Source organism: Ipomoea nil, unplaced genomic scaffold (assembly GCF_001879475.1).
Source record: "Ipomoea nil cultivar Tokyo-kokei standard unplaced genomic scaffold, Asagao_1.1 scaffold2928, whole genome shotgun sequence".
NCBI lineage: Eukaryota > Viridiplantae > Streptophyta > Magnoliopsida > Solanales > Convolvulaceae > Ipomoea > Ipomoea nil.
In genome coordinates this window covers 1,884,142-1,908,083 of record NW_017619356.1, presented here as the reverse complement: position 1 = coordinate 1,908,083, position 23,942 = coordinate 1,884,142, and the positions used below count along the sequence as shown (strand labels likewise).

The 23,942-nt window shown below is 35.8% G+C and overlaps 2 protein-coding genes across 6 annotated transcripts; one reads left to right on the top strand and one right to left on the bottom strand.

The window, feature by feature from the left end:
- The first annotated feature begins 220 nt into the window (after positions 1-220).
- On the top strand, positions 221-9,447 carry LOC109162300 (yrdC domain-containing protein, mitochondrial-like). Of its 4 annotated transcripts, none has more exons than XM_019311015.1 (7): positions 221-478; positions 4,881-5,080; positions 6,190-6,284; positions 6,399-6,624; positions 7,877-8,052; positions 8,139-8,430; positions 8,752-8,847. In XM_019311015.1, the coding sequence occupies exons 3-7, from the start codon at positions 6,209-6,211 to the stop codon at positions 8,807-8,809; spliced, it is 828 nt and encodes a 275-aa protein (XP_019166560.1). In that variant the 5' UTR covers positions 221-478; positions 4,881-5,080; positions 6,190-6,208; the 3' UTR covers positions 8,810-8,847. The 4 variants fall into 4 exon arrangements, with proteins under 4 accessions (XP_019166560.1, XP_019166557.1, XP_019166559.1 ...); XM_019311012.1 differs by lacking the exon at positions 8,752-8,847 and adding an exon at positions 9,169-9,447 and having other exon boundaries at positions 224-478; XM_019311014.1 differs by lacking the exons at positions 4,881-5,080; positions 8,752-8,847 and adding an exon at positions 9,169-9,447 and having other exon boundaries at positions 224-478.
- Positions 9,448-22,391: 12,944 nt separating this feature from the next.
- Positions 22,392-23,494, bottom strand: LOC109162237 (vegetative cell wall protein gp1-like). 2 transcript variants are annotated; one of them, XM_019310959.1, is made up of 2 exons: positions 23,302-23,494; positions 22,392-23,219 (listed from the first exon to the last, which is right to left on the bottom strand). In XM_019310959.1, the coding sequence occupies exon 2, from the start codon at positions 23,165-23,167 to the stop codon at positions 22,706-22,708; it is 462 nt and encodes a 153-aa protein (XP_019166504.1). In that variant the 5' UTR covers positions 23,168-23,219; positions 23,302-23,494; the 3' UTR covers positions 22,392-22,705. The 2 variants fall into 2 exon arrangements, with proteins under 2 accessions (XP_019166504.1, XP_019166503.1); XM_019310958.1 differs by having other exon boundaries at positions 23,329-23,494.
- Between the last annotated feature and the right edge of the window lie 448 nt (positions 23,495-23,942).

The following is a 23,942-nucleotide window of genomic DNA, read 5'->3' as shown; positions in this document are numbered from 1 at the left end:
CGAAGACATCAGGTAAAAATTAATAATTTTTTTTTTGGGTGAAATTTTGACAGAAAAGTGGCCGGAAGGATCATATTTGCAAAAAAATCAATAGTCGTGGACTAAAATTGCAAGATTCAAAAGTCGTGGATCAATTCTGCAAGTGTCACTATAGTCGTGGGACCAAAAGTGCAAAAAACTCTAAAGAAGACATAATCAGCTAATCGCCTAATCTCTCCGTCTGACTGTCTCTCACTGTCTGGCTCTCTTCTCGACTACTCTCAGCGAAGTGCGAACGCGAAGGCCGAAGGCACGAAGCGAAGACGGAAGACCGGCGACCTCCGAGGCTCCGACCAGCGACTGCGAACTCCAGTTCTCCAGTTTGGTTTGGCCTTCTCCAATTCTCCCGGTCTGCTGCGACTGCGAACTCCAAGTCTCCGACGGCGACCTGCTCCCCGCGCGCGGCCAGCTCCGGCCTCTCTCGCTACTGGCTACTGTGGTTCGTCCTTCACTCCTTCTCCCTCTTACATTCTCACTAAACAATTTTAGTAACTAAGCTTTGTGATTCTGTGAACTGTGAACATAATGTTGAAGTGTTGAACACTTGAATTGTGATTCTGTGAACATAATGTTAAATGTTACCTGTTAATTGTTAATGATTCTGTGAACAACGATAATTTTGTTAATTGTTCATGATTCTGTGAACAGTGATAAACTGATAATTTTGTTAATTGTTAGTGATTCCGTGAACAGTGATAATTTTGTTAGTGATAACCTTTGTGCAGCATAATGGCATCTCCTAGTGTCAACTATATTGGCAGTGCTTTTGGTAATGATAGCGAAATAGAGTTAAACTTCGAATTGCTTAATTCTGAAGAACATACACTTCCTATAGAACAAGGAGAACCTAAGCCTAAAAAGAGCTAAAACTACTACTTCTACTTTGTCACGTCATACCCCTAAATGTGTTGCATTAGCGAAATATGTTAGATGCACAAGGAAACATTTGTGTTGTAGATATGTTCTGTGAGATGCATAAGAAACATTTGTGTTGTGTCCATAACTTATTGGTGAGAAAGCTAAAAAGGATTGCTGGGTAGTTAAAAATGACCCTTGACTGTTCGAGTGATGTCTATAGTCTAGTTTACAACACAAGCTAATTAAGCCATGCAGGGATATATGCATGACCATTAATTTATTGGATATCTGGATTTCATAGTAAGAGGATTCAGTGTTGAATCCACAAAAGTTTGCTTTCAGAGAACATTTTTAGTTGCAGTAAAAGTGTCAGATATTTTTCATGTGATGATTGAAGGTGGGCAATTAGAGGGAATGCAATCCAATAGTTCAACAATTTTAGTTGTTTGTTTGTTTTTTTTTTTTTTTTGTTTTTGTTTGTTTGTTTGTTTGTTTGTTTTTTTTTCTTTACAGTGTCTATGTTTTCGTTGTTGATATACAATTAATTTTCAGACATTGTGATTAGAGAGCATTAGAGCAACGTAGCATTTATCTTTGAAGATAAATGATACTCTTTCTGTCCTTTTTTTTTATCTGTTCTCATGTTTATTATTCACTGGTCAAACAAATTCATTTTTTTTTTGTTTTTTTTTTTTTTTGTTTTACTATGTTTTCCTCTCTTCTAACTTCTCATGGCTGCTACACCTCAAGCAACACCTCAAACAACTATCATCCAACTCTATGCCCCAACCCACTTCCCAATTAAACTCACCTCATCCAATTTTCCAATTTGGAGAAAACAAGTTGAGTCCCTACTAATAGGAGAGCGTTCAGTTTTATTTGACAACCTTAAAAAAAAAACTGGGTTAGACCCGGGCTAGACGTCCAAGACGATGCCCAGACGCCTAGGTAGCGCTTTGACAACATTGGTCAATTACTTAAATAGTTACATAAGATTAGTTACAAATCAAGAATTCAATATCCCTTAAGATTGCTAGTTGCGACAAACTTACTATTTTTAATTAGTTGAGGTTTCTAATAAAAAAATGGCAGAAAAAAATTCAATGTGAAAGTGATTTTTCTTGTATTATTACTTTCTTCATTGTTATTGATGGGGCCATGGGACCCGGGCCCATTTTATTAGGAAAGTCTTGACCTAAGGGGGGTCCATTTTTATTGCTAAGCAGGGGTATAATGCTAAATTAAAGAGGTGTAGCTAGCAGAATTCGGACCTATACCTTATGGGTGACAACACAAGCAACCAACCACCCAAGCCACTCAAGATATCATGTGCTAGAAGGTAGGATGTTTTATTTACCCGTGTGAAGATCGCTGGCATCCAAGTATTGAGGGGACACATGTATAACCAAGAATGAAGGCAACCTAGAGTCGTACATTTGTCGAGCATATGAAGGGTCTCTAGTCCTCTACATTATAAATAAGCACCCTTATTTCCTTTTAAGACATCATCCATTGGTCCTTACAATACATCTTAGCCTGTTGGTCACTAATCCTGACTTCTAACAAGAACACCAATATTTGACCAAACAATAAAACTAATATTTTCCTATCCTCATTCTAGACTTTCATACTCAGTTTATGATGGACTCGAACTCGACAAAACCATCAATTATTGTAGTTTGTGAAGAGAAAATGGGATTACACAAATTCCATCAATTGTCCTTGTTAATACCCCACAAACCAATTGTTAATACCAATAAATCAATAATACCCCATAGACCAAACGTGAATGTTAGGGGACAAACTATGGCAACCAAAACAGTATGTAGAGTCACAAATTTTGACAAATGATATCCCTAATTCCAACCTCCCCCCTCCCCCGCCCCCCGCCTTTTTTTTTTTTTTTTTTTTTAGCTATAGTTGTCAAAATGGTTTAGATTTGCCGAGTTGTGTCCTAACTTGGCTTTACATTTTACTAGTTACCGCTTGCACAATTATGGTCAAACTGCTATGATTTTTTTTTTTTTTTAATGGAAACCATTATTATCTTTTTCAATTCTAAGATGACGGTAGTCTTGGACCCCCTTCAGTTTTTCATTTGAAGATTCAAATTTAAACATTGTTTACGAAACAGTCATGGCTATGGTATTCTCGAATGAAGGCTATTATAGGCCATCTCCAACCAAAAATACCAAATTCTGCACTAAAAGAAATATTCTCAACATATTCTTACACCAAATATTTTTCATCTCCAACCCATTTACACCAAATTTTATTCATACACTAAAATAATTTATATTCTCATAAATTAAAAGTTTATATTTATACTTTTATTATTTTAATATAACATATAGTTGTAATTCTGCACTTTAATTGGATGTGTTAATAAATTACAACTTTAATTATGTTATGTAATTTAATTTTTAATTGAATTATATTCAATATTAGTCTTATTTTAAATGTCTTGATGAGATATTTCAAATGATATAATTTATTTTTAATAATATATAATTTATGTTTAAATATTTAACAATATATATATATATATATATATATATATATATATATATATATATATATATATATAAAGATACAGAAGGAATTATTAAAAAAGACCAAGAACCATAGTTATCACGGCGCCCTTTTAAGTCGCGGCGCTCCCCGACCGCCTTGTCGCCTAGGCGACTAGGCGCCCGCCTAGACGATGAGTAATATATAATAATAGTAATAATAATATTATTATTATTATTATTATTATTATTATGAGAATATATATTGGGAAGAATTAATTAATTATATATATATATATATATATATATATATATATATATATATATTTGTTGGAAATAGGCAGCCTTATTTATTATATACTCTAGGAAGTTGTAGCTGCAGTAGCTTTCATTTACAAACTGAAGCAGAAAACTATTCCTTTTCTCAAGGCTACAACTTTCTAGGAGTAATAAAGTAAATATAAAGTAAATAAGTCTGAAAACGATGAAGCCAAGAAGAAAGAAAGAAGGAAAAGGAAGAAAAAAAATCAAGAATGGTAGTCGACGACGGCGGTGGGAGAAGAAAGAAGAAGAGAAAAGACGAAGAAAGAAGCACCGATGACGACCCACTGCAGTGGGAGGGCGACGCCGGTGGGACGGCGACGACGGTGGCTGTGGGTCACTGGGTTGGCTTTCTTCTTCTCTATCAGTTCGAGTCGCCGACACAGTGATACCATTTTTTTTAAAAAAAATAAAGTTAAAAATGGGTAGGGTTTATGGGTTTGGACGCCGAATCGGCGTCCTTGGCGTCTTCTGGGATGCCTAGGCGACGCCGGAGCTCGCCTCACCATTTTCAGGCGAGGCGAAGCCTCCAGGCGTCCTGTCTCCACCGACAGGACGCCAAGGCGTCGCCTAGGCGACGCCATGATAACTATGCCAAGAACAAAAGAGGGGCAAAATGGAAAACAAATTATTGCACAAAAATGGCGTTTCATGAATAGTGCAGCGTATATGGCGCTGCACTATTCATGAAACGACAAAATTTTGCCGCAATATCGTGTACCTTGCAGAGATTTTGCGTCAAAAAGCACACCATTTTAGCATTTTGCTGTGTTGATTGGAGATAGTCTTAGCGGGTGTTGTTGTCAAACAAAGATGGTTGGTGTCTCTCATTCACCTTAATGTATTGGCTTAACTTCAATCATTATACCGTGAATCATTATTTATATAGTGAGGTGGATCACTAATATACATGTTCATTTTTATTATATAGAAATAGAAATTTTATTTTTAATATATTTTATGTTATTTTTTAAATGATTATTTTTATTGTACGGCAGATTTATTTTAATATAATATTATTTTTAATATAATACCTAAAAGTATATATATATTTATAATGCATTAAAAATTAATTTAATACATTAAAAATAAACATTTATAAGTGGTGAATTTTATAATGTGTACCAATTTGTATTATATATTTTGCCCTAGCTTCCAGCGAAGCTCCCTAGTATGTCGACCACCAAAATCCTCCCAGTTCCAGACTTCCAGGAAAACCGCCTGCAAGCGCCCGCCTTCAAAATCAGTCCGTCCAGCACTCTAGTGGCGCAGGCTGCCACTCTGCCAGCACCCAGCTGCCCAGCGACATAGCCTCGTCACCCTCGCAGAGTCGTAGAGACGCAGCCTGCAAGGTAGATGAGTAAATGACTATAATTAGCTTTTCTAATGATAAAAATTGTTCTAAATCTTAAACTAGATTTCTGTTCAGGGCATGGGATATAGTTATTTAATCAAATGCTAACTAATGTCTATACAATTGAAATTATGGGTGTTAATTTTAGTATGTTTGTCTCTGTTTATATGTGATGTTGTTTGCTTGAACTTCTTTTGCTTGCCCTTACACTATTTTCATCTCCCTATATCTCTATCTTGCACTTCCATCCCAACAAAATATCACTCTTTTGCTTTATTTATGTTGGTTGAGTTGTAAATACTTTCTGTGAGATGCATAAGAAATATTTGTTTGTGGTGTCCATAACTTATTGGTGAGAAAGCTAAAAGGGATTGCTTAAATGTAGTATGGGGTAATTAAAAATGACCCCTTGACTGTTCGAGTCATCTACAGTCTACAACACAAGCTATGCCATGCAGGCATGCATGACCATTAATTTACTGGATTTCATAGTAACAGGATTCTGAGTTGAATCCCCAAAAGTTTGCTTTGAGAGGACCTTTTTAGTTGTTGTGTAAGTGTCATATATTTTTTGCCTGATGATTGAACACCTGCAGTTAGAGACTTAGAGGGAATGGAAACCAACAGTTCAAAAAGTTTAGTTGTTTCTTTATTTGACAGTGTCTATGGTTTTGTTGCTGATATGCAGTTTATTTCCAGACATCTTATGATTAGTGAGCACATCTGTCTTTGAAGATAAATGATAGATGGCTATTTTATTTATTTATTTATTATTATTATTTTTAAAAATTATTGGAGGGCTGGCCCACCCAACCTGCAGCCCAAGGTGGGTTGGGTTGATTTGAGGTTTTCTCAGCCTGCCCCGCCTGCAAAATCGTGCCTTATGGCGGGTTGTGGGTTGGAATTGGATCGCCCCACAGGTCCATTCTGACAACTCTGTTTGTGACCTAAAGCAGCAGAACCTCTCAAACCCTTTTTCTGTCTTTAATTTCAACGTATTTACGGTAAATTATTTGATTCCTTGTAAATAAAGCATCATTATTTAGTATCTTCCAACAAAATAGGGCATAGACTTGTTTTTGAATGTGCATGTCAATATCTTCTCAGAAGAAAGCAGAGTTTGCTGATGTACATCACCCCTAAAAACATAAGAATTGCCCAGTGGCTGCCCCTCTTCAGCCCCTTCATCCTCCCTTCCCCAGGTTCTACCACTCTCTCGTATAATACTTTTAACTTGAAAATATAGCATCCTGGATATATGCTTATTTGTTTGTACTGAAGATTCTTGTATGTATATGTGGGTCTTCACTCTTCAGGGGTGATTGGGAAGTTTGGGTTTGTGAAATTGGGGCAGCGCAAGAGGAGGAGCTTGGTTGGGGTTAGTGTGAAAACCAAGATGGATTTGAGAGTGGAGACTAATAGGATGGGAATGGTGCAACCAGCAACAGAGGATTATGCTGAAGCTGCAATTGAAGCTATCAAGTCTGGGAATGTTATTGCTGTCCCCACCGACACGCTCTATGGCTTTGCTTGTGACGCTTGGTAAATGCCACTCCTCTCCTTCCAAAGTTGACCTGTTTTTTTTAACTTCCTTTTGTATGTTATAGCCCTGTTAATAGAAAATTTGCTTTTGGAGTTGTCTTCTTTATTTGGGAACTTTTTACCTCCATTGATTTGTTTATGTGTGCATTGTGTTTTCTGTTTTGGAATGCTCAGTCAGTTAGGTTCAGCTCTTTTGTATTTTTTGTATGTGCATTTTTTCATTTTTGATGTTCAATGTTAAGTACAAGAAGGAAAGTGGGGTGTTACTGCAATAATATGGTTAGAGCATTCAATGATATAGGTATACCCATAAAGTATTATAAAGAGTGAAAGTTGAATAAGTCCTTTTACTATTGTTTCTCTTAAGTTGGGTATTGAATTCAGATTTCAGAAACTTCTTTGGATTGGGATTTCTAGTTCCCAAATGGGATCTTCAGTGTCTAGTCTATAACTATTTCTTTGGCACTTGAAGTAGAAGCAGTTCCTTGACGATTTAGTCCTTGGTGATTTCAAGCTATCATGTTTGTTTTGCATAAGTGAAATTAAGTAATTGAATGATTACACTTTTTAATTACAATAATGATAGCTTACATGTGTAGGATAATGTTTGATAGATGTACAGTAAGAATTTACTGTTTATATTGGGGCGGTGACATAGAAATGAGGGGAGAGAGCTACCGAGATTGTTTTTTTCCTGGGGGTTAATTTCTGCTTTCAAAATTATTAATTTGGATTCACCCAGTGACATGTCTAAATGCTCAAACATGTCATCTATGTTTAACAGAGTTAAAGAATTCTGTTAAAATCTGGGTGATTTGATCAGATCTTTGAATTTTTTTTTTTTTTTTTTTTTTTTTTTTTTGCAAATTGACAGATTTTGCAAACCTTAAGGGCTAATTTGATCTTTTAGCCATTAAATAATGCTATATGCAAGAAACCAGATTGAGGGCACATTAATTTATTTTTGGGGTGACAAGGGAAACCCGCAACCACTACTCGAGAGTGTACATGGGTAAACTCCGCGTTGTGATCTTAGCTGGCAAAGGACCACAAGGAGGTTAACCAATCTAGGTTGTCCATAGCTGACCGGCTCAAACCAAGAAGGCTGGGATTTGAACTCGTGGCCTTGTGCACATTAATTTATTTCTTACTAAATAGTGTTGAATAAATTGTATATTGCTTTTCTTCATCAAGTTTGTTATACATACATGATATATTTCATGATTCATTTTCGTACTGTATGGTATTACAGTTCTGCTGAGGCCGTTAACCGTATATATGATATCAAAGGTCGTAAATATACAAATCCCCTGGCAATTTGTGTTGGTGATGTTGAAGACATACAAAAATACGCCATCACTGATCATTTACCTCATGGCTTGCTTGATTGTCTCCTTCCTGGTCCTGTAACTGTCGTGCTAAGACGAGGTTTGTACCTTGTCATGTTGTTTAGTTTGGTAATTCTAGCAGAAGGTACTTGTACCCAAAATTTTAACTTTCTCAATATTTTGCAGGTGAGTCAAGTATCCTTGAGAAGTCTTTAAACCCCGGACTTGAGAGCATAGGGGTTCGAGTGCCCGATAATACATTTATTAGAGTTATTGCCCGGCATTCTGGAAGTGCACTTGCACTTACCAGTGCAAACCTTAGCGGACAGCCCAGTAGCATCAACATCAGAGATTTTGAGAACCTCTGGAGCCACTGTGCCTACATCTATGATGGTGGTGTACTTCCAGCTGGGCGAGCAGGATCAACGGTGGTGGATCTCACTAAGCAAGGAAAGTACAAGATCTTAAGACCTGGGAGGTATGCATATAATTTGGGATTATTATTATTATTAAGTTCAGGTTTGATTGAATATAGGTTTAGAGTAATTAACTTACCAATTAACAATATAAAAGACTTGTGCCGTCATGAACTTGCCCTCGAACTTACAAATAAATTCTTTACTTTACACTAGTCTTCAAACCAACTGGTTTGTGTCGGCGTCTGGTCGGTGGAGACCGGTCGCCTCACCTTAAAAGAAAAAAAAAACCCTACTAATACAATTACGTAGTTGAGAGCTTGAGACACTGACTCCCCCCTCCCAGCCTCACCTTAGTGGTTGTTTACTTTGTTTTATGACAGGTTATGGCTGAGAATGAAAATAACCCCAATTATGATCCATCAACGGATCCTAAAATGAAGGCTAAATCTAAAGACCAATGCTAGAAATGCTAAATTATTGCATAATTTAGTTTACGTATTGTTGGGATTTGAGAATATGTATATATGCTAAAATGCTAAATTATGAATTGATATATATATTCTCATCGCCTAGGCGACTAGGTGGTCAGTGGCACCTGGCCTTGAAAGTCTGCCTTAAAAACAATGTTTGTGTCTGTAAATAAACAAATGATTAGACCAGAAAATATGGTAGCCGAAGGCTTCCTATGCATAGAAGATTCACTGTGTTGCTTACAGAATACACGGTCTATACATAAAAAGTCTCTAAGTTTTATGAAGAAAGTGCATAATGCTGAAGAGTTTGTGCTGTTGTGTCAGTGCCGAGGAAGAGACTGTTGCCATCCTCCAAAAACACTCTTTGTTAGACGATGGAAGTGGAGTGCAGTGAGTTTATTCGTGTGTTGATTGAGATGCATAAAGGGACGCTGATGTGCCTGATACAAGATTCATGTGTAAACCTGAGATTTAGGATGATGGATGAGAGCATGGGTGAATCTGACAATGTTGCTGATCATCTAGTTTCTTGTACACTCATCATTGTGAAATCATTCTTTTTTGGTACGTCTAATATAAGGGAAGTGAAGGATTTGAACTGAACTTTACTGCATTGTCGAATGATATTATTACTTTCTTCATTGTTGTAGTGGTTTGTTAAGAGAAAATGGGATAACACATTCCATCAATTGTGGTAGTCATTACCCCACAGACCAAGCGTGAATGCTGCTAGTGCTAGTGCTAGTGCTAGAGGACAAACTATCTGGGCCATGCAAGCATACAACTATCTTTCTGCCACATTACTAATCATTGCCTTTTCCTGTAATGAAAAGGAAAAATGCTAAAAATCTCCTTTCATTTCTCTTTTAAGGCCTTTGTCTGGACTCGGATAGGATAGGATTGTGCGTGCCGGGCTCTTCGGTAGTCATCTTTTGGCCGAGTTTACCGTCCAACTTTCAATCTTTTTGGTTAGAATTTTGGGTTGGTTTGAAAACCCGAAAATGGACTTTTCTCAATTTTTTAATGTTTGGATACTCAAGAAAAATGATGTCAAAAGAAAATATTCATTTTGGTCAATGGAAAAAATGTTCAATTTAGCGAAAAATGTATTCCTAATTTTTTAATTGGAAGATATTTCTACGTTAGTTTCTACGTTATTATTATTATTATCACCATTACGACCATCAAACCACCACGACAATCACTACCACCACACCAACACTATCACAGCATCACCACCACCACTACCACATGACGACCACCACCACTACCACATGACGACCACCACACTGCCACGCCACCAATACCACAACACCACCACTACTGCTACCACCACCACCACCACCATCAGTCCACCATTACCACAAACACCATCACAACCACTACCACCACTGTCATCAACACCACCGTCACCAACACCACCATCACTAACACCACACCACCACATATTATTATTATTATTATTATTATTATTATTATTATTATTATTATTATTATTATTATTATAGCAAATAATATTTCATTTTCAAGAAAATGAACCAAACAGAAAAATATAGTTTCTTAACTTTCATCCAAACAAAAAAATATAGTTTTCTAAAATTCTGTAAATTATTTTTTGAAAAACATTTTTCAAGTGTTCAAACAGATCCTTAATCTCAATTTTTTGCAAAATAGTTTAACCCAAAGTTCCAATGTCATGTAAGAATTAAATGTTCATCATGTCGTTATAAATAAATTTTAAGTGAGACTTCTTACTTACTATATCAACATCGTTTCATGTGTTGATATAACAAGAAAGAGAAAGTTGTGAAATGTTCAGACAGCTTACATGGTACGCACATACCAGCCCACGTAACAAGTAAACAATTAAATAAATTTAAAGAAAAAGAGTACCAAGAACCTTGTGGTCCAATGACACCAAGTTGAACTTCCACATGGGAGGTTGTGGATTCTCAGTGGAGGTGCTATTGACTCTATGTTTCAGTAGGTTGAGAAAGTATGATACTCTATTGTAATAGAGTTAACCGTATTAAAAAAAAAAGGAGTAAATGTAGTATTTATAAGTCCACATTCTTCTCCTCTCCTATGTCCACCTTTAATTACCAATGAAGGCTACTCAAATTTGTATTTGTCGGCGCCCCCAAAAATCAGTGTTGCAAAAATCGCGCTTAGGCACTGCCCGGCCACGGACGATTCGGCCGGAATCGGCCTCCTCCGCAGCTGGGCGGCTAGGCGGCTGCCTAGACCGCCTAGCCGGCTGAACCGGCCGATTTTTTTTTTTTTTTTTTTTTTTTTTTTTTTTTTGTGTTGAAAAGTGAGAAACTTTGGCAAGACATAATTTTTGACTTGGTTGTTCGTTTTGGACAATTTTTTTTTTCAAATTGCGTATTTCTCCAAAAAATGCTTCTTTTGCTCTTTATTTTAATTTTTTTAATGTATTTAGATGGTTTCAACAATATTCAAAACGATTTTACAACCACTTACGTCAATAATTTGTAAGAAAAAATTAGAAAAACCTTATGTTTTACTATTGAATTTTAAAATTTTTTAGTTTAAATTTTATTTTTTAAAAAATAATAAATTAAAAAAAATTAAAAAATAAAATTAAAAAATCGGTGCCTAAGCGCCCCATCGGCGCTTAACGTTTTTTGCAACCTTACCAAAAACACAAAGGAAGAGACAAGGAGAATAGCTCCTAACGAAAGTTCTGGTGAATGTATATCAAAAATAGAATTTTAGTTGCATGCAAATCCATTTATTGTACTACCCTATGTATTTAATAGACACTTGTGGCCTTCTAAATTATGTCACCCTAGACAAACATTTTACTTTACCTTTTTTTTTAAAAAAAAAAAAATTTACTTTTAAAACCTAAAAACTTACCCAGACCCATGAGAAGATAAATTACAAAATTGTACACTTTTGCGCACAATGAATAACCAAAACCTAAACCTCCAATGTTTGCAGCAGGAATTAAACCCCCATCTTATCGTTGTGAGCAAGTATTAAGTAAGTTTTTTTTTTTTTTTTTTTTTTTTTTTTTTTTTTTTTTTTTTTTTTTTCACTAGACAAATGTCTAGACTCTTGAGAACATTTTATTTTACTCAAGTATGCAAGTAATTTTTTCTTACTCAATTAAGGTACTTTGTAACGATTGATTGGTCGGAAAAATCATTTTAAAATAGAAATTGCAAATACTGTTCAAACATTCTTCTAAAAAACGAAAAAGCATCAAATTGCCTCCCTAAATCTAATTAATAGTACAATTAGGTTTTAATGTTGTAAATACGAAGATTCCTACAAATTTGTAAGGTAAGGGGGTCGGATTGTACAGAGATCTTGCTCTAGTCTGCTTGTTGGTTTAAGTCTTTACGCTCGAATTACATGACAGTGGGTCAGAGGTTTACAAGCTAAAGGTAAGTGTGTGGAAAGTGCCAAAAGCCCCCCCTCAATCCCCCCCTCAATCCCCCTAGCCTCTCGTATTTAATGTGATATTTATAGGAGGCATGAGGGGACACGCGCCGATCTCCCGGCATGTGCGGCACGTGGAACACATGCACAGGGTAAGGTCGGAGTCCTGACTGGTCACTCCATGTGTTTAAAGATTCTTGACTCCATCGCGCGCACCGCTACTGAATTTGGCTGAGAGAACTATCTGTAAATCTCTAAGTACTGCGGGTCGAATGCTCGGCCCGACCCAATATGGTCGGGGATACAAGTCAGGCAAGTGCGCAAAAAAAGGTCGGTCAAGCTCGGGTAGGACTCCACAAGGTGGGTAGACCCGGTACCGATCATGTATTCGTTATGGTACGGTATGATTGAGAACAATCCCTATCAAGTTCCTTAATGAAAAAAACTCTAATGAAGTTTTTTAAATCAACAAAATAGTGTAATTAGACCCTAACATTAATTATTCAGCAGGTTACCATTGACATGGCGTTGACTAGGCTAACACATGTCATCCTAATACTTATATAGATCCTATGAATACAATTTTTTGTTTTATTTTAGGATTAAAAAAACCATTGATAACAACTGGTGAATGTTTTTATTGATGGATAACGGGTGGTTATCTATTAAATGACAAAATAGTCATGAATGTCTAGATCTGGATGGACGAAGAGAGTCATCAAAGAAGAGGAGTAGAGAGCAATGATGTTAGAAAAAAAAATGAATTCATGCACCCAGATTGCACATGCATTGCACGCGCCGAGTGGGTGCCCCTGATGCCTTTTTTGGGTGCTTTCTCCGATGGTGACAAAAAATCAAAATGGATTTCAATTGGGATCAGATTTTGAATTGTGACAAAAGAAGGAATAACTCCTTTCAGTTTGTCTTGTTATCTAAAAGCATAAAACTCCTTTTTGTTTGTCTTGTTATTGTTTTCAAAAAATCAAAGTCATTTTTTCGTGTTGATATTTGTGTTGTGATTACTAATGATTTTGTTTTGATTTACAACTGATTAAAGGATAATGTAACAATAATTACTAATTATTGGTTCATGAATTATATTATGTAATTGTATTGATTGATTATTAATGATATAATTATTATAATATTATAATATTATAATAATTTAATAATGATAATGTACTATTTTGAAAAAATTACAGCTGAAAAAATAATTTATGATATTGTATACATCAAACAGATCTCACTAACTCAGTCATTAATACATGTTTGAATTATGATTATTCATCCATGATATTTAATGATCCCTGCAAGTGAAAGAATTTATGTTAAAAGTCAACATTCACTACAAATATAACTAAGTTAAATTGCATATATGTATTATTACCTGTGTGTATAATGTCGTGAACCAGTTCCACACCTGGTTGGCCGGCTCATTCTTGTTGGTCGACAGAGCATTTGTTGGTTTTCTTGATCTTGGTTACCACATTGACTCGAGGGCTCTGCCCTTTGAAGTTGCATTATTTGGTGGTCATAAGGCATTAGGTTGCACGTGGGACGAGGTTCATAATTTTGAGTTTGAGGATGGACATGTTGATAAGATGACCCCTGTTGTGTCGGATCGTACACAGCACTCGCCAGGGTCGTAAAACTCTGATACTGGAATGAAGGTTCAGCGAATGTAATATTCTCATACTGTGTGTATGGTGAGTACTCCCCAAATTGGGAATACAATGATGGAATTTGACTGCTAGTAGTACCTTCGCAACTATATGCAATATTAGTCATTTGAAGGTCACGTTGCGAACTACTCGAAGGGCCTGCAAATGCGCCAAAAGAGGGACTACTCATAACGGGTAATAGATTGTCCCTCCTAACCTCATTCTCCGTACCCTCATCCTCGTCCTCATCCCTAGCATCATCTTCTTTTAAAACAACAGGTGCCCCTGTATTAGGCGGTTGCATTCCATGCCCTCGTCTACGACCATGCCCCTCCCCTCCCCCCCGCCCCCTTGCCTTTGCCGTCGTCTCTCACGACGACGACCCTGAATCGGTTCATCTGGGTTAGGGGCATTGTTTATAATTTCAGCAAGCACAACATTAGAAAATGAGTACTGGAACGCCGCTACAAGCTGCTCGCATCTTTCGGTCATTTCACGAAAATTTTGCAGCACCTCATCGGGATTATCACTATCAAGGGAGCGTCTCCCTCTAATACCCATCCTCCGCACCTCATAAATCTACGTCATAAAAATATAAAACACATCAAATTCATAACATAATAAGCATAAACTTATGAATTTAGAAAAAAAAACACATACTGACCAATGTAGCGTACAAGTTGGACTGCTCTTGATAACCCTGATGTTGTATATGTGCAGGATTACCGATTTGGCGACGGCCATATTGTTGGTACCAAGATATGTAGGCATCGCTCACAGTTCGTTGACCAGCCGGCACTTGAAGTTCGATGAGATTATGTTCCCACTCATACCATGCAACTAAATAATTTAAGTGTTTGTTTGCCCAATCTACTACTTTCCTCGATGACTGTCCGTCGATAGCGTGCAAGCTAAGTCAGCATGGTATTCCACTAGCGTAATCACGTGTTGAAACCCACCAAATTTTCTACAGAAGCGGTCAGGAAAGTAATGCTCAACAATAAAGAAAAAGATGAGCGGTACTTTTGAGGTCCAGATTTGTTGCCCATCCTTGCAATAATTGGGCAAAATGTGCATAACTGAATTGTAAGGAGTGAACACGAACTGCAATAAAAAAATTTTAGAATTAGAAAATACATTTTCAAAAACTTTATATGATATCTTACGTTAAACTTAATGTTTAATAAGTTTATACAAATTCGTACATGGCATTTCATAACATGGATCTCAGTAAATATCATAACACGTTCGATATTATGCCATGTACGATTTTGTAACATTTCAAAATAACATGTTATGTATGGATCAAAGAGGAGAAATGCCGTGAGATATTATGGTCTGCCTGGGATTTATGAAATGTTACAAATTCGTACAAATTCGTACAAATTCATACATACCATGTAACATTTCATAACAATGTTCATAAATATCATAACAAGAATTTCAAAAATGTTATATACATAACAACGATTTCAAAAATCCTTGTTACGTTATATTCATAATAAGAATTTCAAAAATCCTTGTTATGTTTGATATTTTTTTTTTTAACACTGGGACGCCGATATTATATTACTGGGACACCGCTATTACACTAAAAGCTCGTTTTAGTACATATTTTCAATTATAGTATTATCCAGGTACGGTTATTGAAATAAAAGTCAACAAATCCGACAGCAGTTCGCCGTTTGGACATTTTTTGTATGCTTTCTGGGCTTTTAAATCAGTGATCGAAGGTTTACAATTTTGCCTACCTCTTATTAGTGTTGACGGTACACACCTTTACGGCAAGTATAAAAGTCATCTCCTATTAGCGGTCGGAAGGAACGCTAATAGGGACATATACCTGTTGACGTACTCCATTGTTGATTCTAAAAACGGAGACAACTGGACTTGGTTTCTCAATCTGCTTGCAACGCATGTCTTTTCCAGTATTCTTTCAGTTTGCATCATTTCGGATAGACATGCCGGGATAGATGTGGCATTTAACAGCTTGCCTCAATTACGAAGTTCTCGGGTGAAGCGTCGCTTCTGTTTGAGACACATTAGAAGTAATATGATGACCAGGTTAAAAAGTTCTCGTTTAAAAGACCTTGTGTGGGAAGCCGGTACTGCCGTTAGCAAAAGGAGATTCCGTTCATCAATGCAAAGCATACAACATCACTGGCCAAGGTTCAACACCAAATGTCGAAGTTCACTTACAGAACCGTACGTGTAAATGCAGAAAGTGGAAGAGCGATGGATTACCATGTCCACATGTCATTGCAGTGTGTAAGTATCGTAGGGAACACTTTGACTCGTTCGTGGCTAATGTGTACTCTATCGATAACTACAAAAGGTGCTATGAAGATAATATAATTTCTTTCCACTAGACACAAATATCCAGTGGACAATTCCTTTGACATGTCTTCCACCACTTTTTGCGAGGTGTCCTACTCATCCAGGACAACGACAAACACGTCGCTTTCCAAATGAAATGGACTTTGGAACTTCTACTAGGACGACGGGGAAATGTAAATACTGTCAAGCTCGAACACATACTTTCTCAAAATGTCCAACTTTGTATAACCAATAGGATCTAAGTTTGTATACATTATTTTGTAACAGATTTTACATAAATATTATCACATTCTATATCAAAAAAAATTTATACTGCAACTTTCTCTTTCTTAACTTTCATATAAAAAACACGGATTTTGAATGAAATAATTGAGAATTTTTTAAAATCAATGCTTCGTAATGTTATTTCGTTAATTCGGAACTTGAAAAAAATTAAAACATTTGAATGAAAAATAAAAAGAAAAGAATATATATATATATATATATATATATATATATATATATATATATATATATATATAAAACAAGGCATTTTAAATGACTTGTTATGGGGTAACTTAAAACATACCATGTGCTATTTTCAAAGTATAACAAGACATCAAAGTACTTATCAAAGTACTTGTTATGTTGGACATTGAAAGTTGAGTTCAATACCGTGTGTGCAGAGTATGGAATCTTGCAGCCTGCGAGTAGGGAAACTTTAGTCTAGTCTAACTGTATTATGGCTCACCTTTTCTCAACAAACCTTTGAACACATCTCTAGATTCAATAAATCTTTGGATACACTATACACTATAGATTTGTTAAATATTTGAGAACAGACACCACGATTTATTAAATCTTCGAATAAATTTCGAAAAGACAATTCGTCTACCAAAAAGAAATAATACAGTCACAATTCTCTAATATTTTACATTTAATTTTTAAATGATAATTGGGAGGAAATGTCAATTGGTCTGTGTACAACGAAATGCTTCGGCCATGATTTATTCTATATATACCTCTGCCCGTTTTCACAACCATTGCTCATTCCTTCGATTTCATCCTCACAAATTTATTCGAATATTTCTCATTCCGTAAAAGTTTAACTCAACTCTTTGCATATAAAAAATGGATCTATTCGATGATTTTGAAATACTAGATTCAATAACTCCTCAGTACTGTCACATGCTAGAGTATGTCCCGATAAGCGTTGCGAGAAGAGAAATTGTGTTTGCACGTGTAGACGCCAAACACAACAATACTCACGTATCTTATCCAACTCAAGGATGGGGTCGATATCTACTAATGCTGGGTGTACACGTTCCCGATCGAATGCCTTTTTCAAATAAGGAAGATGCACAACAATATGTTATGCTCATATTTGAACGTCTATGACAAATTAATTATTTTTCACGTAAGTAATTTCGTATTTGTCAACTTATTCATGTCGATCTAACTACGCATTTGTTCTCTTACAATCATTTTCATTTTTCATTTTGTTACTAGCTTGCAACAATCAAATACATATCCCTGATAATAGTCAATGCGTTGTTGACACTGAAAGTTTCATAAATACTGATTATTTTTAATACTAGTTATTTGAATATATTTGGATAATATTGATATTATCTAATTTGTTTAATTAGATAATATCAAAAGAGTTTGAGCTTATCAAAACTCTTCTATCCTACAGCTATAAATAGGAGCTCTCATTTCTATGTAATCACACATCCTAGGAAAGATTCATAGAAACATCCTAAGCTTTGAAGATTATTCAGGGATCACAATAAAAAATGTGATCCTGAAAGTAAAAGCCCCTCCTCCAATCCAATCATGCTTGTTGATCCAAACCTCCATTGAAGATCAAGCCATTTGAACCCGGAGGCCCTTCAACGAAGAACAAATATATAAGTTCTTCTTTGGAGATCAAGTCACTTGAAACCCGGAGGCCCTTCAATGGTGGAGTGTTTAAGGCATCAATTGAAGAATCAGAGGACCATCCAGAGATCTTGTACCCACACCACATTGATACTTGATATGTAACCGGAATTTTGAATTCAAAATATTTTATTCAATTTTCTTTGTTCACAAATTGGCATGCCCAGTGGGACAACTATGCCTCTCATATCTTCATAGGCACTTTCAACCGGTATGGGGGCAAACCCCATATGAAATTTGAAATGGAAGAGGCTAAATGATACTCCTTGGCACGAGTTAAAACGACCTTAAATTCAGGCTCTTTGGCACGAGTTTAAACGGTCTCATATCCTTCAAGGCTCTTTGGCACGAGTTGAAACGACCTTATATCTTTAAATGTAGTGTCGAGACTTCCTTGCACTACATACTCTCGAGTGATATATGCTCTCAAGTGGTGTACAAGCAAGTCTCGAAGGGGCATTTGTTGACATTGAAAATTTGATAACTATTATTATTTATCAATATTAGTATATTTGAATATATTTAAAATGCATTCAAAAAAGAGAGAATATATTTAAAATATTTTGGATAATATTGATATATCTAATTTGTTAATTAGATAATATCAAAAGAGTTTGAACCTATCAAAACTCTTCTATCCTACAGCTATAAATAAGAGCTCTCATTTCTATGTAATCAGATCCTAGGAAAAATCATAGAAAAAACTCTGAAGCTTATTCAAAGATCACAATAAAAATGTGATCTTCAAAGTAAAAGTCCATCCTCCAATCCAATCATGCCTGTTGATCCAAACCTCCATTGAAGATCAAGCGATTTGAACCCAGAGGCCCTTCAAGAAGAACAAGCTATATATACAAGACCTTCTTTGAAGATCAAGCCACTTGAAACCCGGAGCCCCTTCATTGGTGGAGTGTTTAAGGCATCGATTGAAGAATCAAAGGACCATCCAGAGATCTTGTACCCACACCTTATTGATACTTGACATGTAACCAGAATTTTGAATTTCTATTTTTTATTCAATTTTCTTTGCTCACAAATTCATTTGTTGACATTGAAAATTTGATAAATATTATTATTATCAATATTACTATATTTGAATATATTTGAAATATTTTGGATAATATTGATATTATCTAATTTGTTAATTAGATAATATCAAAAGAGTTTGAACCTATCAAAACTTTTCTATCCTACAGCTACAAATAGGAGCTATGAAGCTTATTCAGAGATCACAATAAAAATGTGATCTTCAAAGTAAAAGCCCCTCCTCCAATCCAATCATGCCTGTTGATCCAAACCTCCATTGAAGATCAAGCCATTTGAACCCTGAGGCCCTTCAAGAAGAACAAGCTATATATACAAGCCCTTCTTTGAAAATCAAGCCACTTGAAACCCGGAAGCCCTTCAATGGTAGAGTGTTTAAGGCATCGATTGAAGAATCAGAGGACCATCCAAAGATCTTGTACCCATACCGCATTGATACTTGATATGTAACCAAAATTTTGAATTTCTATATTTTATTCAATTTTCTTTGTTCACAAATTGGCACGCCCAGTGGGACAACTCTGCCCCTCATCTCTTCATAGGCACTTTCAACCGATATGAGGGCAAACCCTGTGTGAAATTTGAAATGGAGAAAGCTAAATGATACTCCTTGGCACGAGTTTAAATGGCTTCTTATTCTCAAGGCTCCTTCGCACGAGTTTAAACGGTCTCATATCTTTCAAGGATCCTTGGCACGAGTTGAAACGACCTTATATCTTTAACTGTAGTGTCGAGACTTTCTTGCACTACATACTTTCGAGTGATATATGCTCTCAAGTGGTGTACAAGCAAGTCTCGAGGGGGAATTTGTTGACACTGAAAGTTTCATAAATATTGATTATTTTTAATACTAGTTATTTGAATATATTTGGATAATATTAATATTATCTAATTTGTTTAATTAGATAATATCAAAAGAGTTTGAGCTTATCAAAACTCTTCTATCCTACAGCTATAAATAGGAGCTATCATTTCTATGTAATCACACATCCTAGGAAAAATTAATAAAAACATCTTAAGCTTTGAAGCTTATTCAGGGATCACAATAAAAAAAATGTGATTCTGAAAGTAAAAGCCCCTCCTCCAATCCAATCATGCTTGTTGATCTAAACCTCCATTGAAGATCAAGTCATTTGAACCCGGAGGCCCTTCAACGAAGAACAAATATATAAGTTCTTCTTTGGAGATCAAGCCACTTGAAACCCGGAGACCCTTCAATGGTGGAGTGTTTAAGGCATCATTTGAAGAATCAGAGGACCATCCAGAGATCTTGTACCCACACCGCATTGATACTTGATATGTAACCGGAATTTTAAATTCAATATATTTTATTCAATTTTCTTTGTTCACATGCGCTATTACGTGGTTCACTATTCAAGTTACATCTGATCTACATATGGTAATTTATTTTTTTTTATCTTATATATTTAAATGTTATAATACATTCACCATTCTTACATTTACTATATTTTTGTTAATAGAGAATTCCCAATTGTATGCATCGCCATCTAATGCAACATTTGATGAAAAAAGCAATTCTGTGGCATGCATTATAGCAAATTGATAGAAGTTTACGTCGAAGATATGCACTTTACCACGAGAATTACTAATTTCATCGTGGAAAATAATTTATTTCCTGAAGACATTATGTTATTTCGACATACAAGTTTCTTCATTTTCGAAACTTACTTCTATACCTATGACTCTTACACTCCGAAGAGGGAATTTAATCAATATGGCATGGGGAGAAATACTCTTTGTTTTGATCAAGGTAACAATACACTTATACTGCATAAATTATATATTATATTTTTCTTTCTACGTACAGTAATACTAATTGGTTTATATATTAGTGTTTATCAATGTCAACGCCCGATCTGCAGTACGACCAACATTTCGGTACATTTTTTGCAGTAAGAAAAGAATATACATCAATGCATCTTTCAATCAATGCCATTACTTGCTAACATCCTCTTACTGAATTCTAGTGTGAACGATTGAGTGAATTCCTCCGCGACTCCGTCAAAGTGGATGGGCCACTGAAATTCATAGTTGGAGATAAGTACCTAGAACTCTACTTCGACTACACATTAATATCCTACGACGAACAGTGGGAGCAAATATATGCTCATTTTCATTTACAAGGATGTGACCGTGTTGTATGCTTCAATGTCGAGCAAAACGTCATACTCATCCTACCTATTGCTATATTGTGTAACGTTGAGAAGATTTATCAGTGGTCATTTACATATCGTATTTTTGACAATGAGTACGGCGAAATCCACCGCTTAACTTAGTTAATGAGATAATTTCGATGTATGAATAATGAATAAAAAAAAATTCTTCAGCTGTAATTTTTCATGAACCAATAATTAGTAATCTTTTTTACATTATTCATTAATCATTTGTAAATCAACACAAAATCATTATTAATCACAACACAAATATCAACACGCAAAGCTGAGTTTGACTTTTTGTAAACAATAACAAGGCAAACAAAAAGTAGTTTTATGCTTTTAGATAACAAGGCAAACTGAAAGGAGTTATTTCTTTTTTTGCCTCAATTCAAAATCTGTTTCTAATTGGAATCCAATATGAATTTCCTTCACCCTCGAGGTAATGACTCCGTTTTTTTTTATTGTGTTTTTCTTTTTCTTCACATAGATCCTTCAAAAACTTTTAAATACGACAAAACTAAAAATTTCTCTTTCCTCCATTCTATCCCTCTCCAACTCGCATTCTCTCTCCTCTAACAAACCATAAAAGCCCTCCAAAAAAACACAATTAGAGTTGCTCTTAACATACTCAACGTCTCATCAGCAATGACATGTTGGATAGGTAAAGTTATTTTCAATTAGGAGATCTAAAGGTAGACTAATTTGATACTTTTTTTTTTCTTCTAAAAAATAAAAAAGTTTTCTCCACTTGTTCCTAGACTATAATACCCCTCCCAAATTAGGTCATTAACTATCAAGATTTTTAATTTTAGTGCATGACTATTCAATTTTTATCACATTTAATTCATTGTTTAGTTTGCCTGCCAATCTAAGCTGAAAAGTAAAAGCAAAGACAAAAAATTTGATTTTTTTTTACAATGAATGACTTAGTTCAAACTAATAGCTATTCATGAGAAAGTCTACATTCACTATCTGGCCATTTATGAAAGAGTTCACATTCACAATCAAATGTGCATTGTGCTACTGAATTAATAACTGTTGAGAGAGTTCCTTGTATAAATTCGATAACTTTGAAAAAAAATACTATGTATATTTAAAAAAGAAAAATCATGAGGCCTCTACGTGGCAACATTATTACTATGGTAACAAGAATTAACAGTGATAAGAATCGAACCAATCTTTACCTCCTCCCGCTGAACAATCACACAACCATATATCTATAGAAATGGCAAATCTACCAAACTATCAATGCAAAGGATTTGTGTATAGATGACTTACAGAACGGCTACACGATCAAAAGCTGCACGCATTTTAGAGCAATGAACCGCGGGCGTCTTGTCCGTACTGAGATCGCCGGATATTATCCCGACGCTTCTTGTAAACCAGCGCTCCCAGTCCAGCGACGCACGCGCCGGCCACGACTCCGACAGCTATTCCCACCTTCTTTCCCCTGCCTGATGACTTCTCCTCGCTCGTACTGACCTGCCTCACATCTTTCGCAACTTGAGAATCCGAAGCCGGAGAGTATGCCTTTGCATCCGCCGGTGACGGCGATGGTGAGCCGAGATCTAAGGGCGGAGGAGAACTAGCATCCTGTGGAGGAGCCCTAGAGGGACTATCTGGAGTAGGCGCAGGAGCCGGCGGGGAGAAATCGTCGGTTCCGGTTACCGGTGCCGGCGCTGGTGAAGCCGTCGGAGAATCTTCGGCCAGGGACCGATGTAGCGCCAGCATTGCGAAGAAAAGAACAACAGAGATCGTCCGAGTCATCATCATTGCCGATTGAAGGTTCGTTTCGATTTCAACCGTTTCTCTTTGTTCCTAGTTTCTGCAAAATGCAAAAATACAATTCACACGAAATCGAAGACAATAGGATACATAATCAAGTTCCAAACACGATATTAACTAACGAAGAGTAGTAGCAGAAAGAAAATCACCAGGAATTGAACAGAAAATCGCCGGAGAGTGGGGACGGGAGAGAGCAGTCTTAAAAGGGGGGAAAAAGGCGAAAGAGACAGGGGAAGCCGCGTTTGAGTGGGGAAATGAAAGAAGTTAAATAATTGGGCTTAAGTGAACACTTGTACTGATGGATTCTTGTTCTGGAAACTGCATTTAATTTCTGCCAAAATATCTTTGAAAATTATGGAGAATTTATAATCATTTGAAAATGGTGCCATTTAGAAGTCAATAGTGGAGTTAACTGCTAATATAACTATTTAGGGACGTTTCGTTCACAGAATTTTAGATTAATCCAATTAATAATTACATTCAGGAAGTTAATGTGAGATTTTAATAAAGTAAGATTATCTTATATATTTGATTTGAATTGTGTAATATAATATTACCTTATTTGGTTAAGAGTTATATATATATATATATATATATATATATATATATATATATATATATATATAGGGGAAGCTTCAAGTAGGAACCTTTGTTAGATAGGAACCTAGGAACTAATCCTAGCCATATAAATTTGCTTAATCAATGGTCTAGATAATTTAACAATTTTATTTACTTCTTACACATAATTAAATAAAAAGGATAT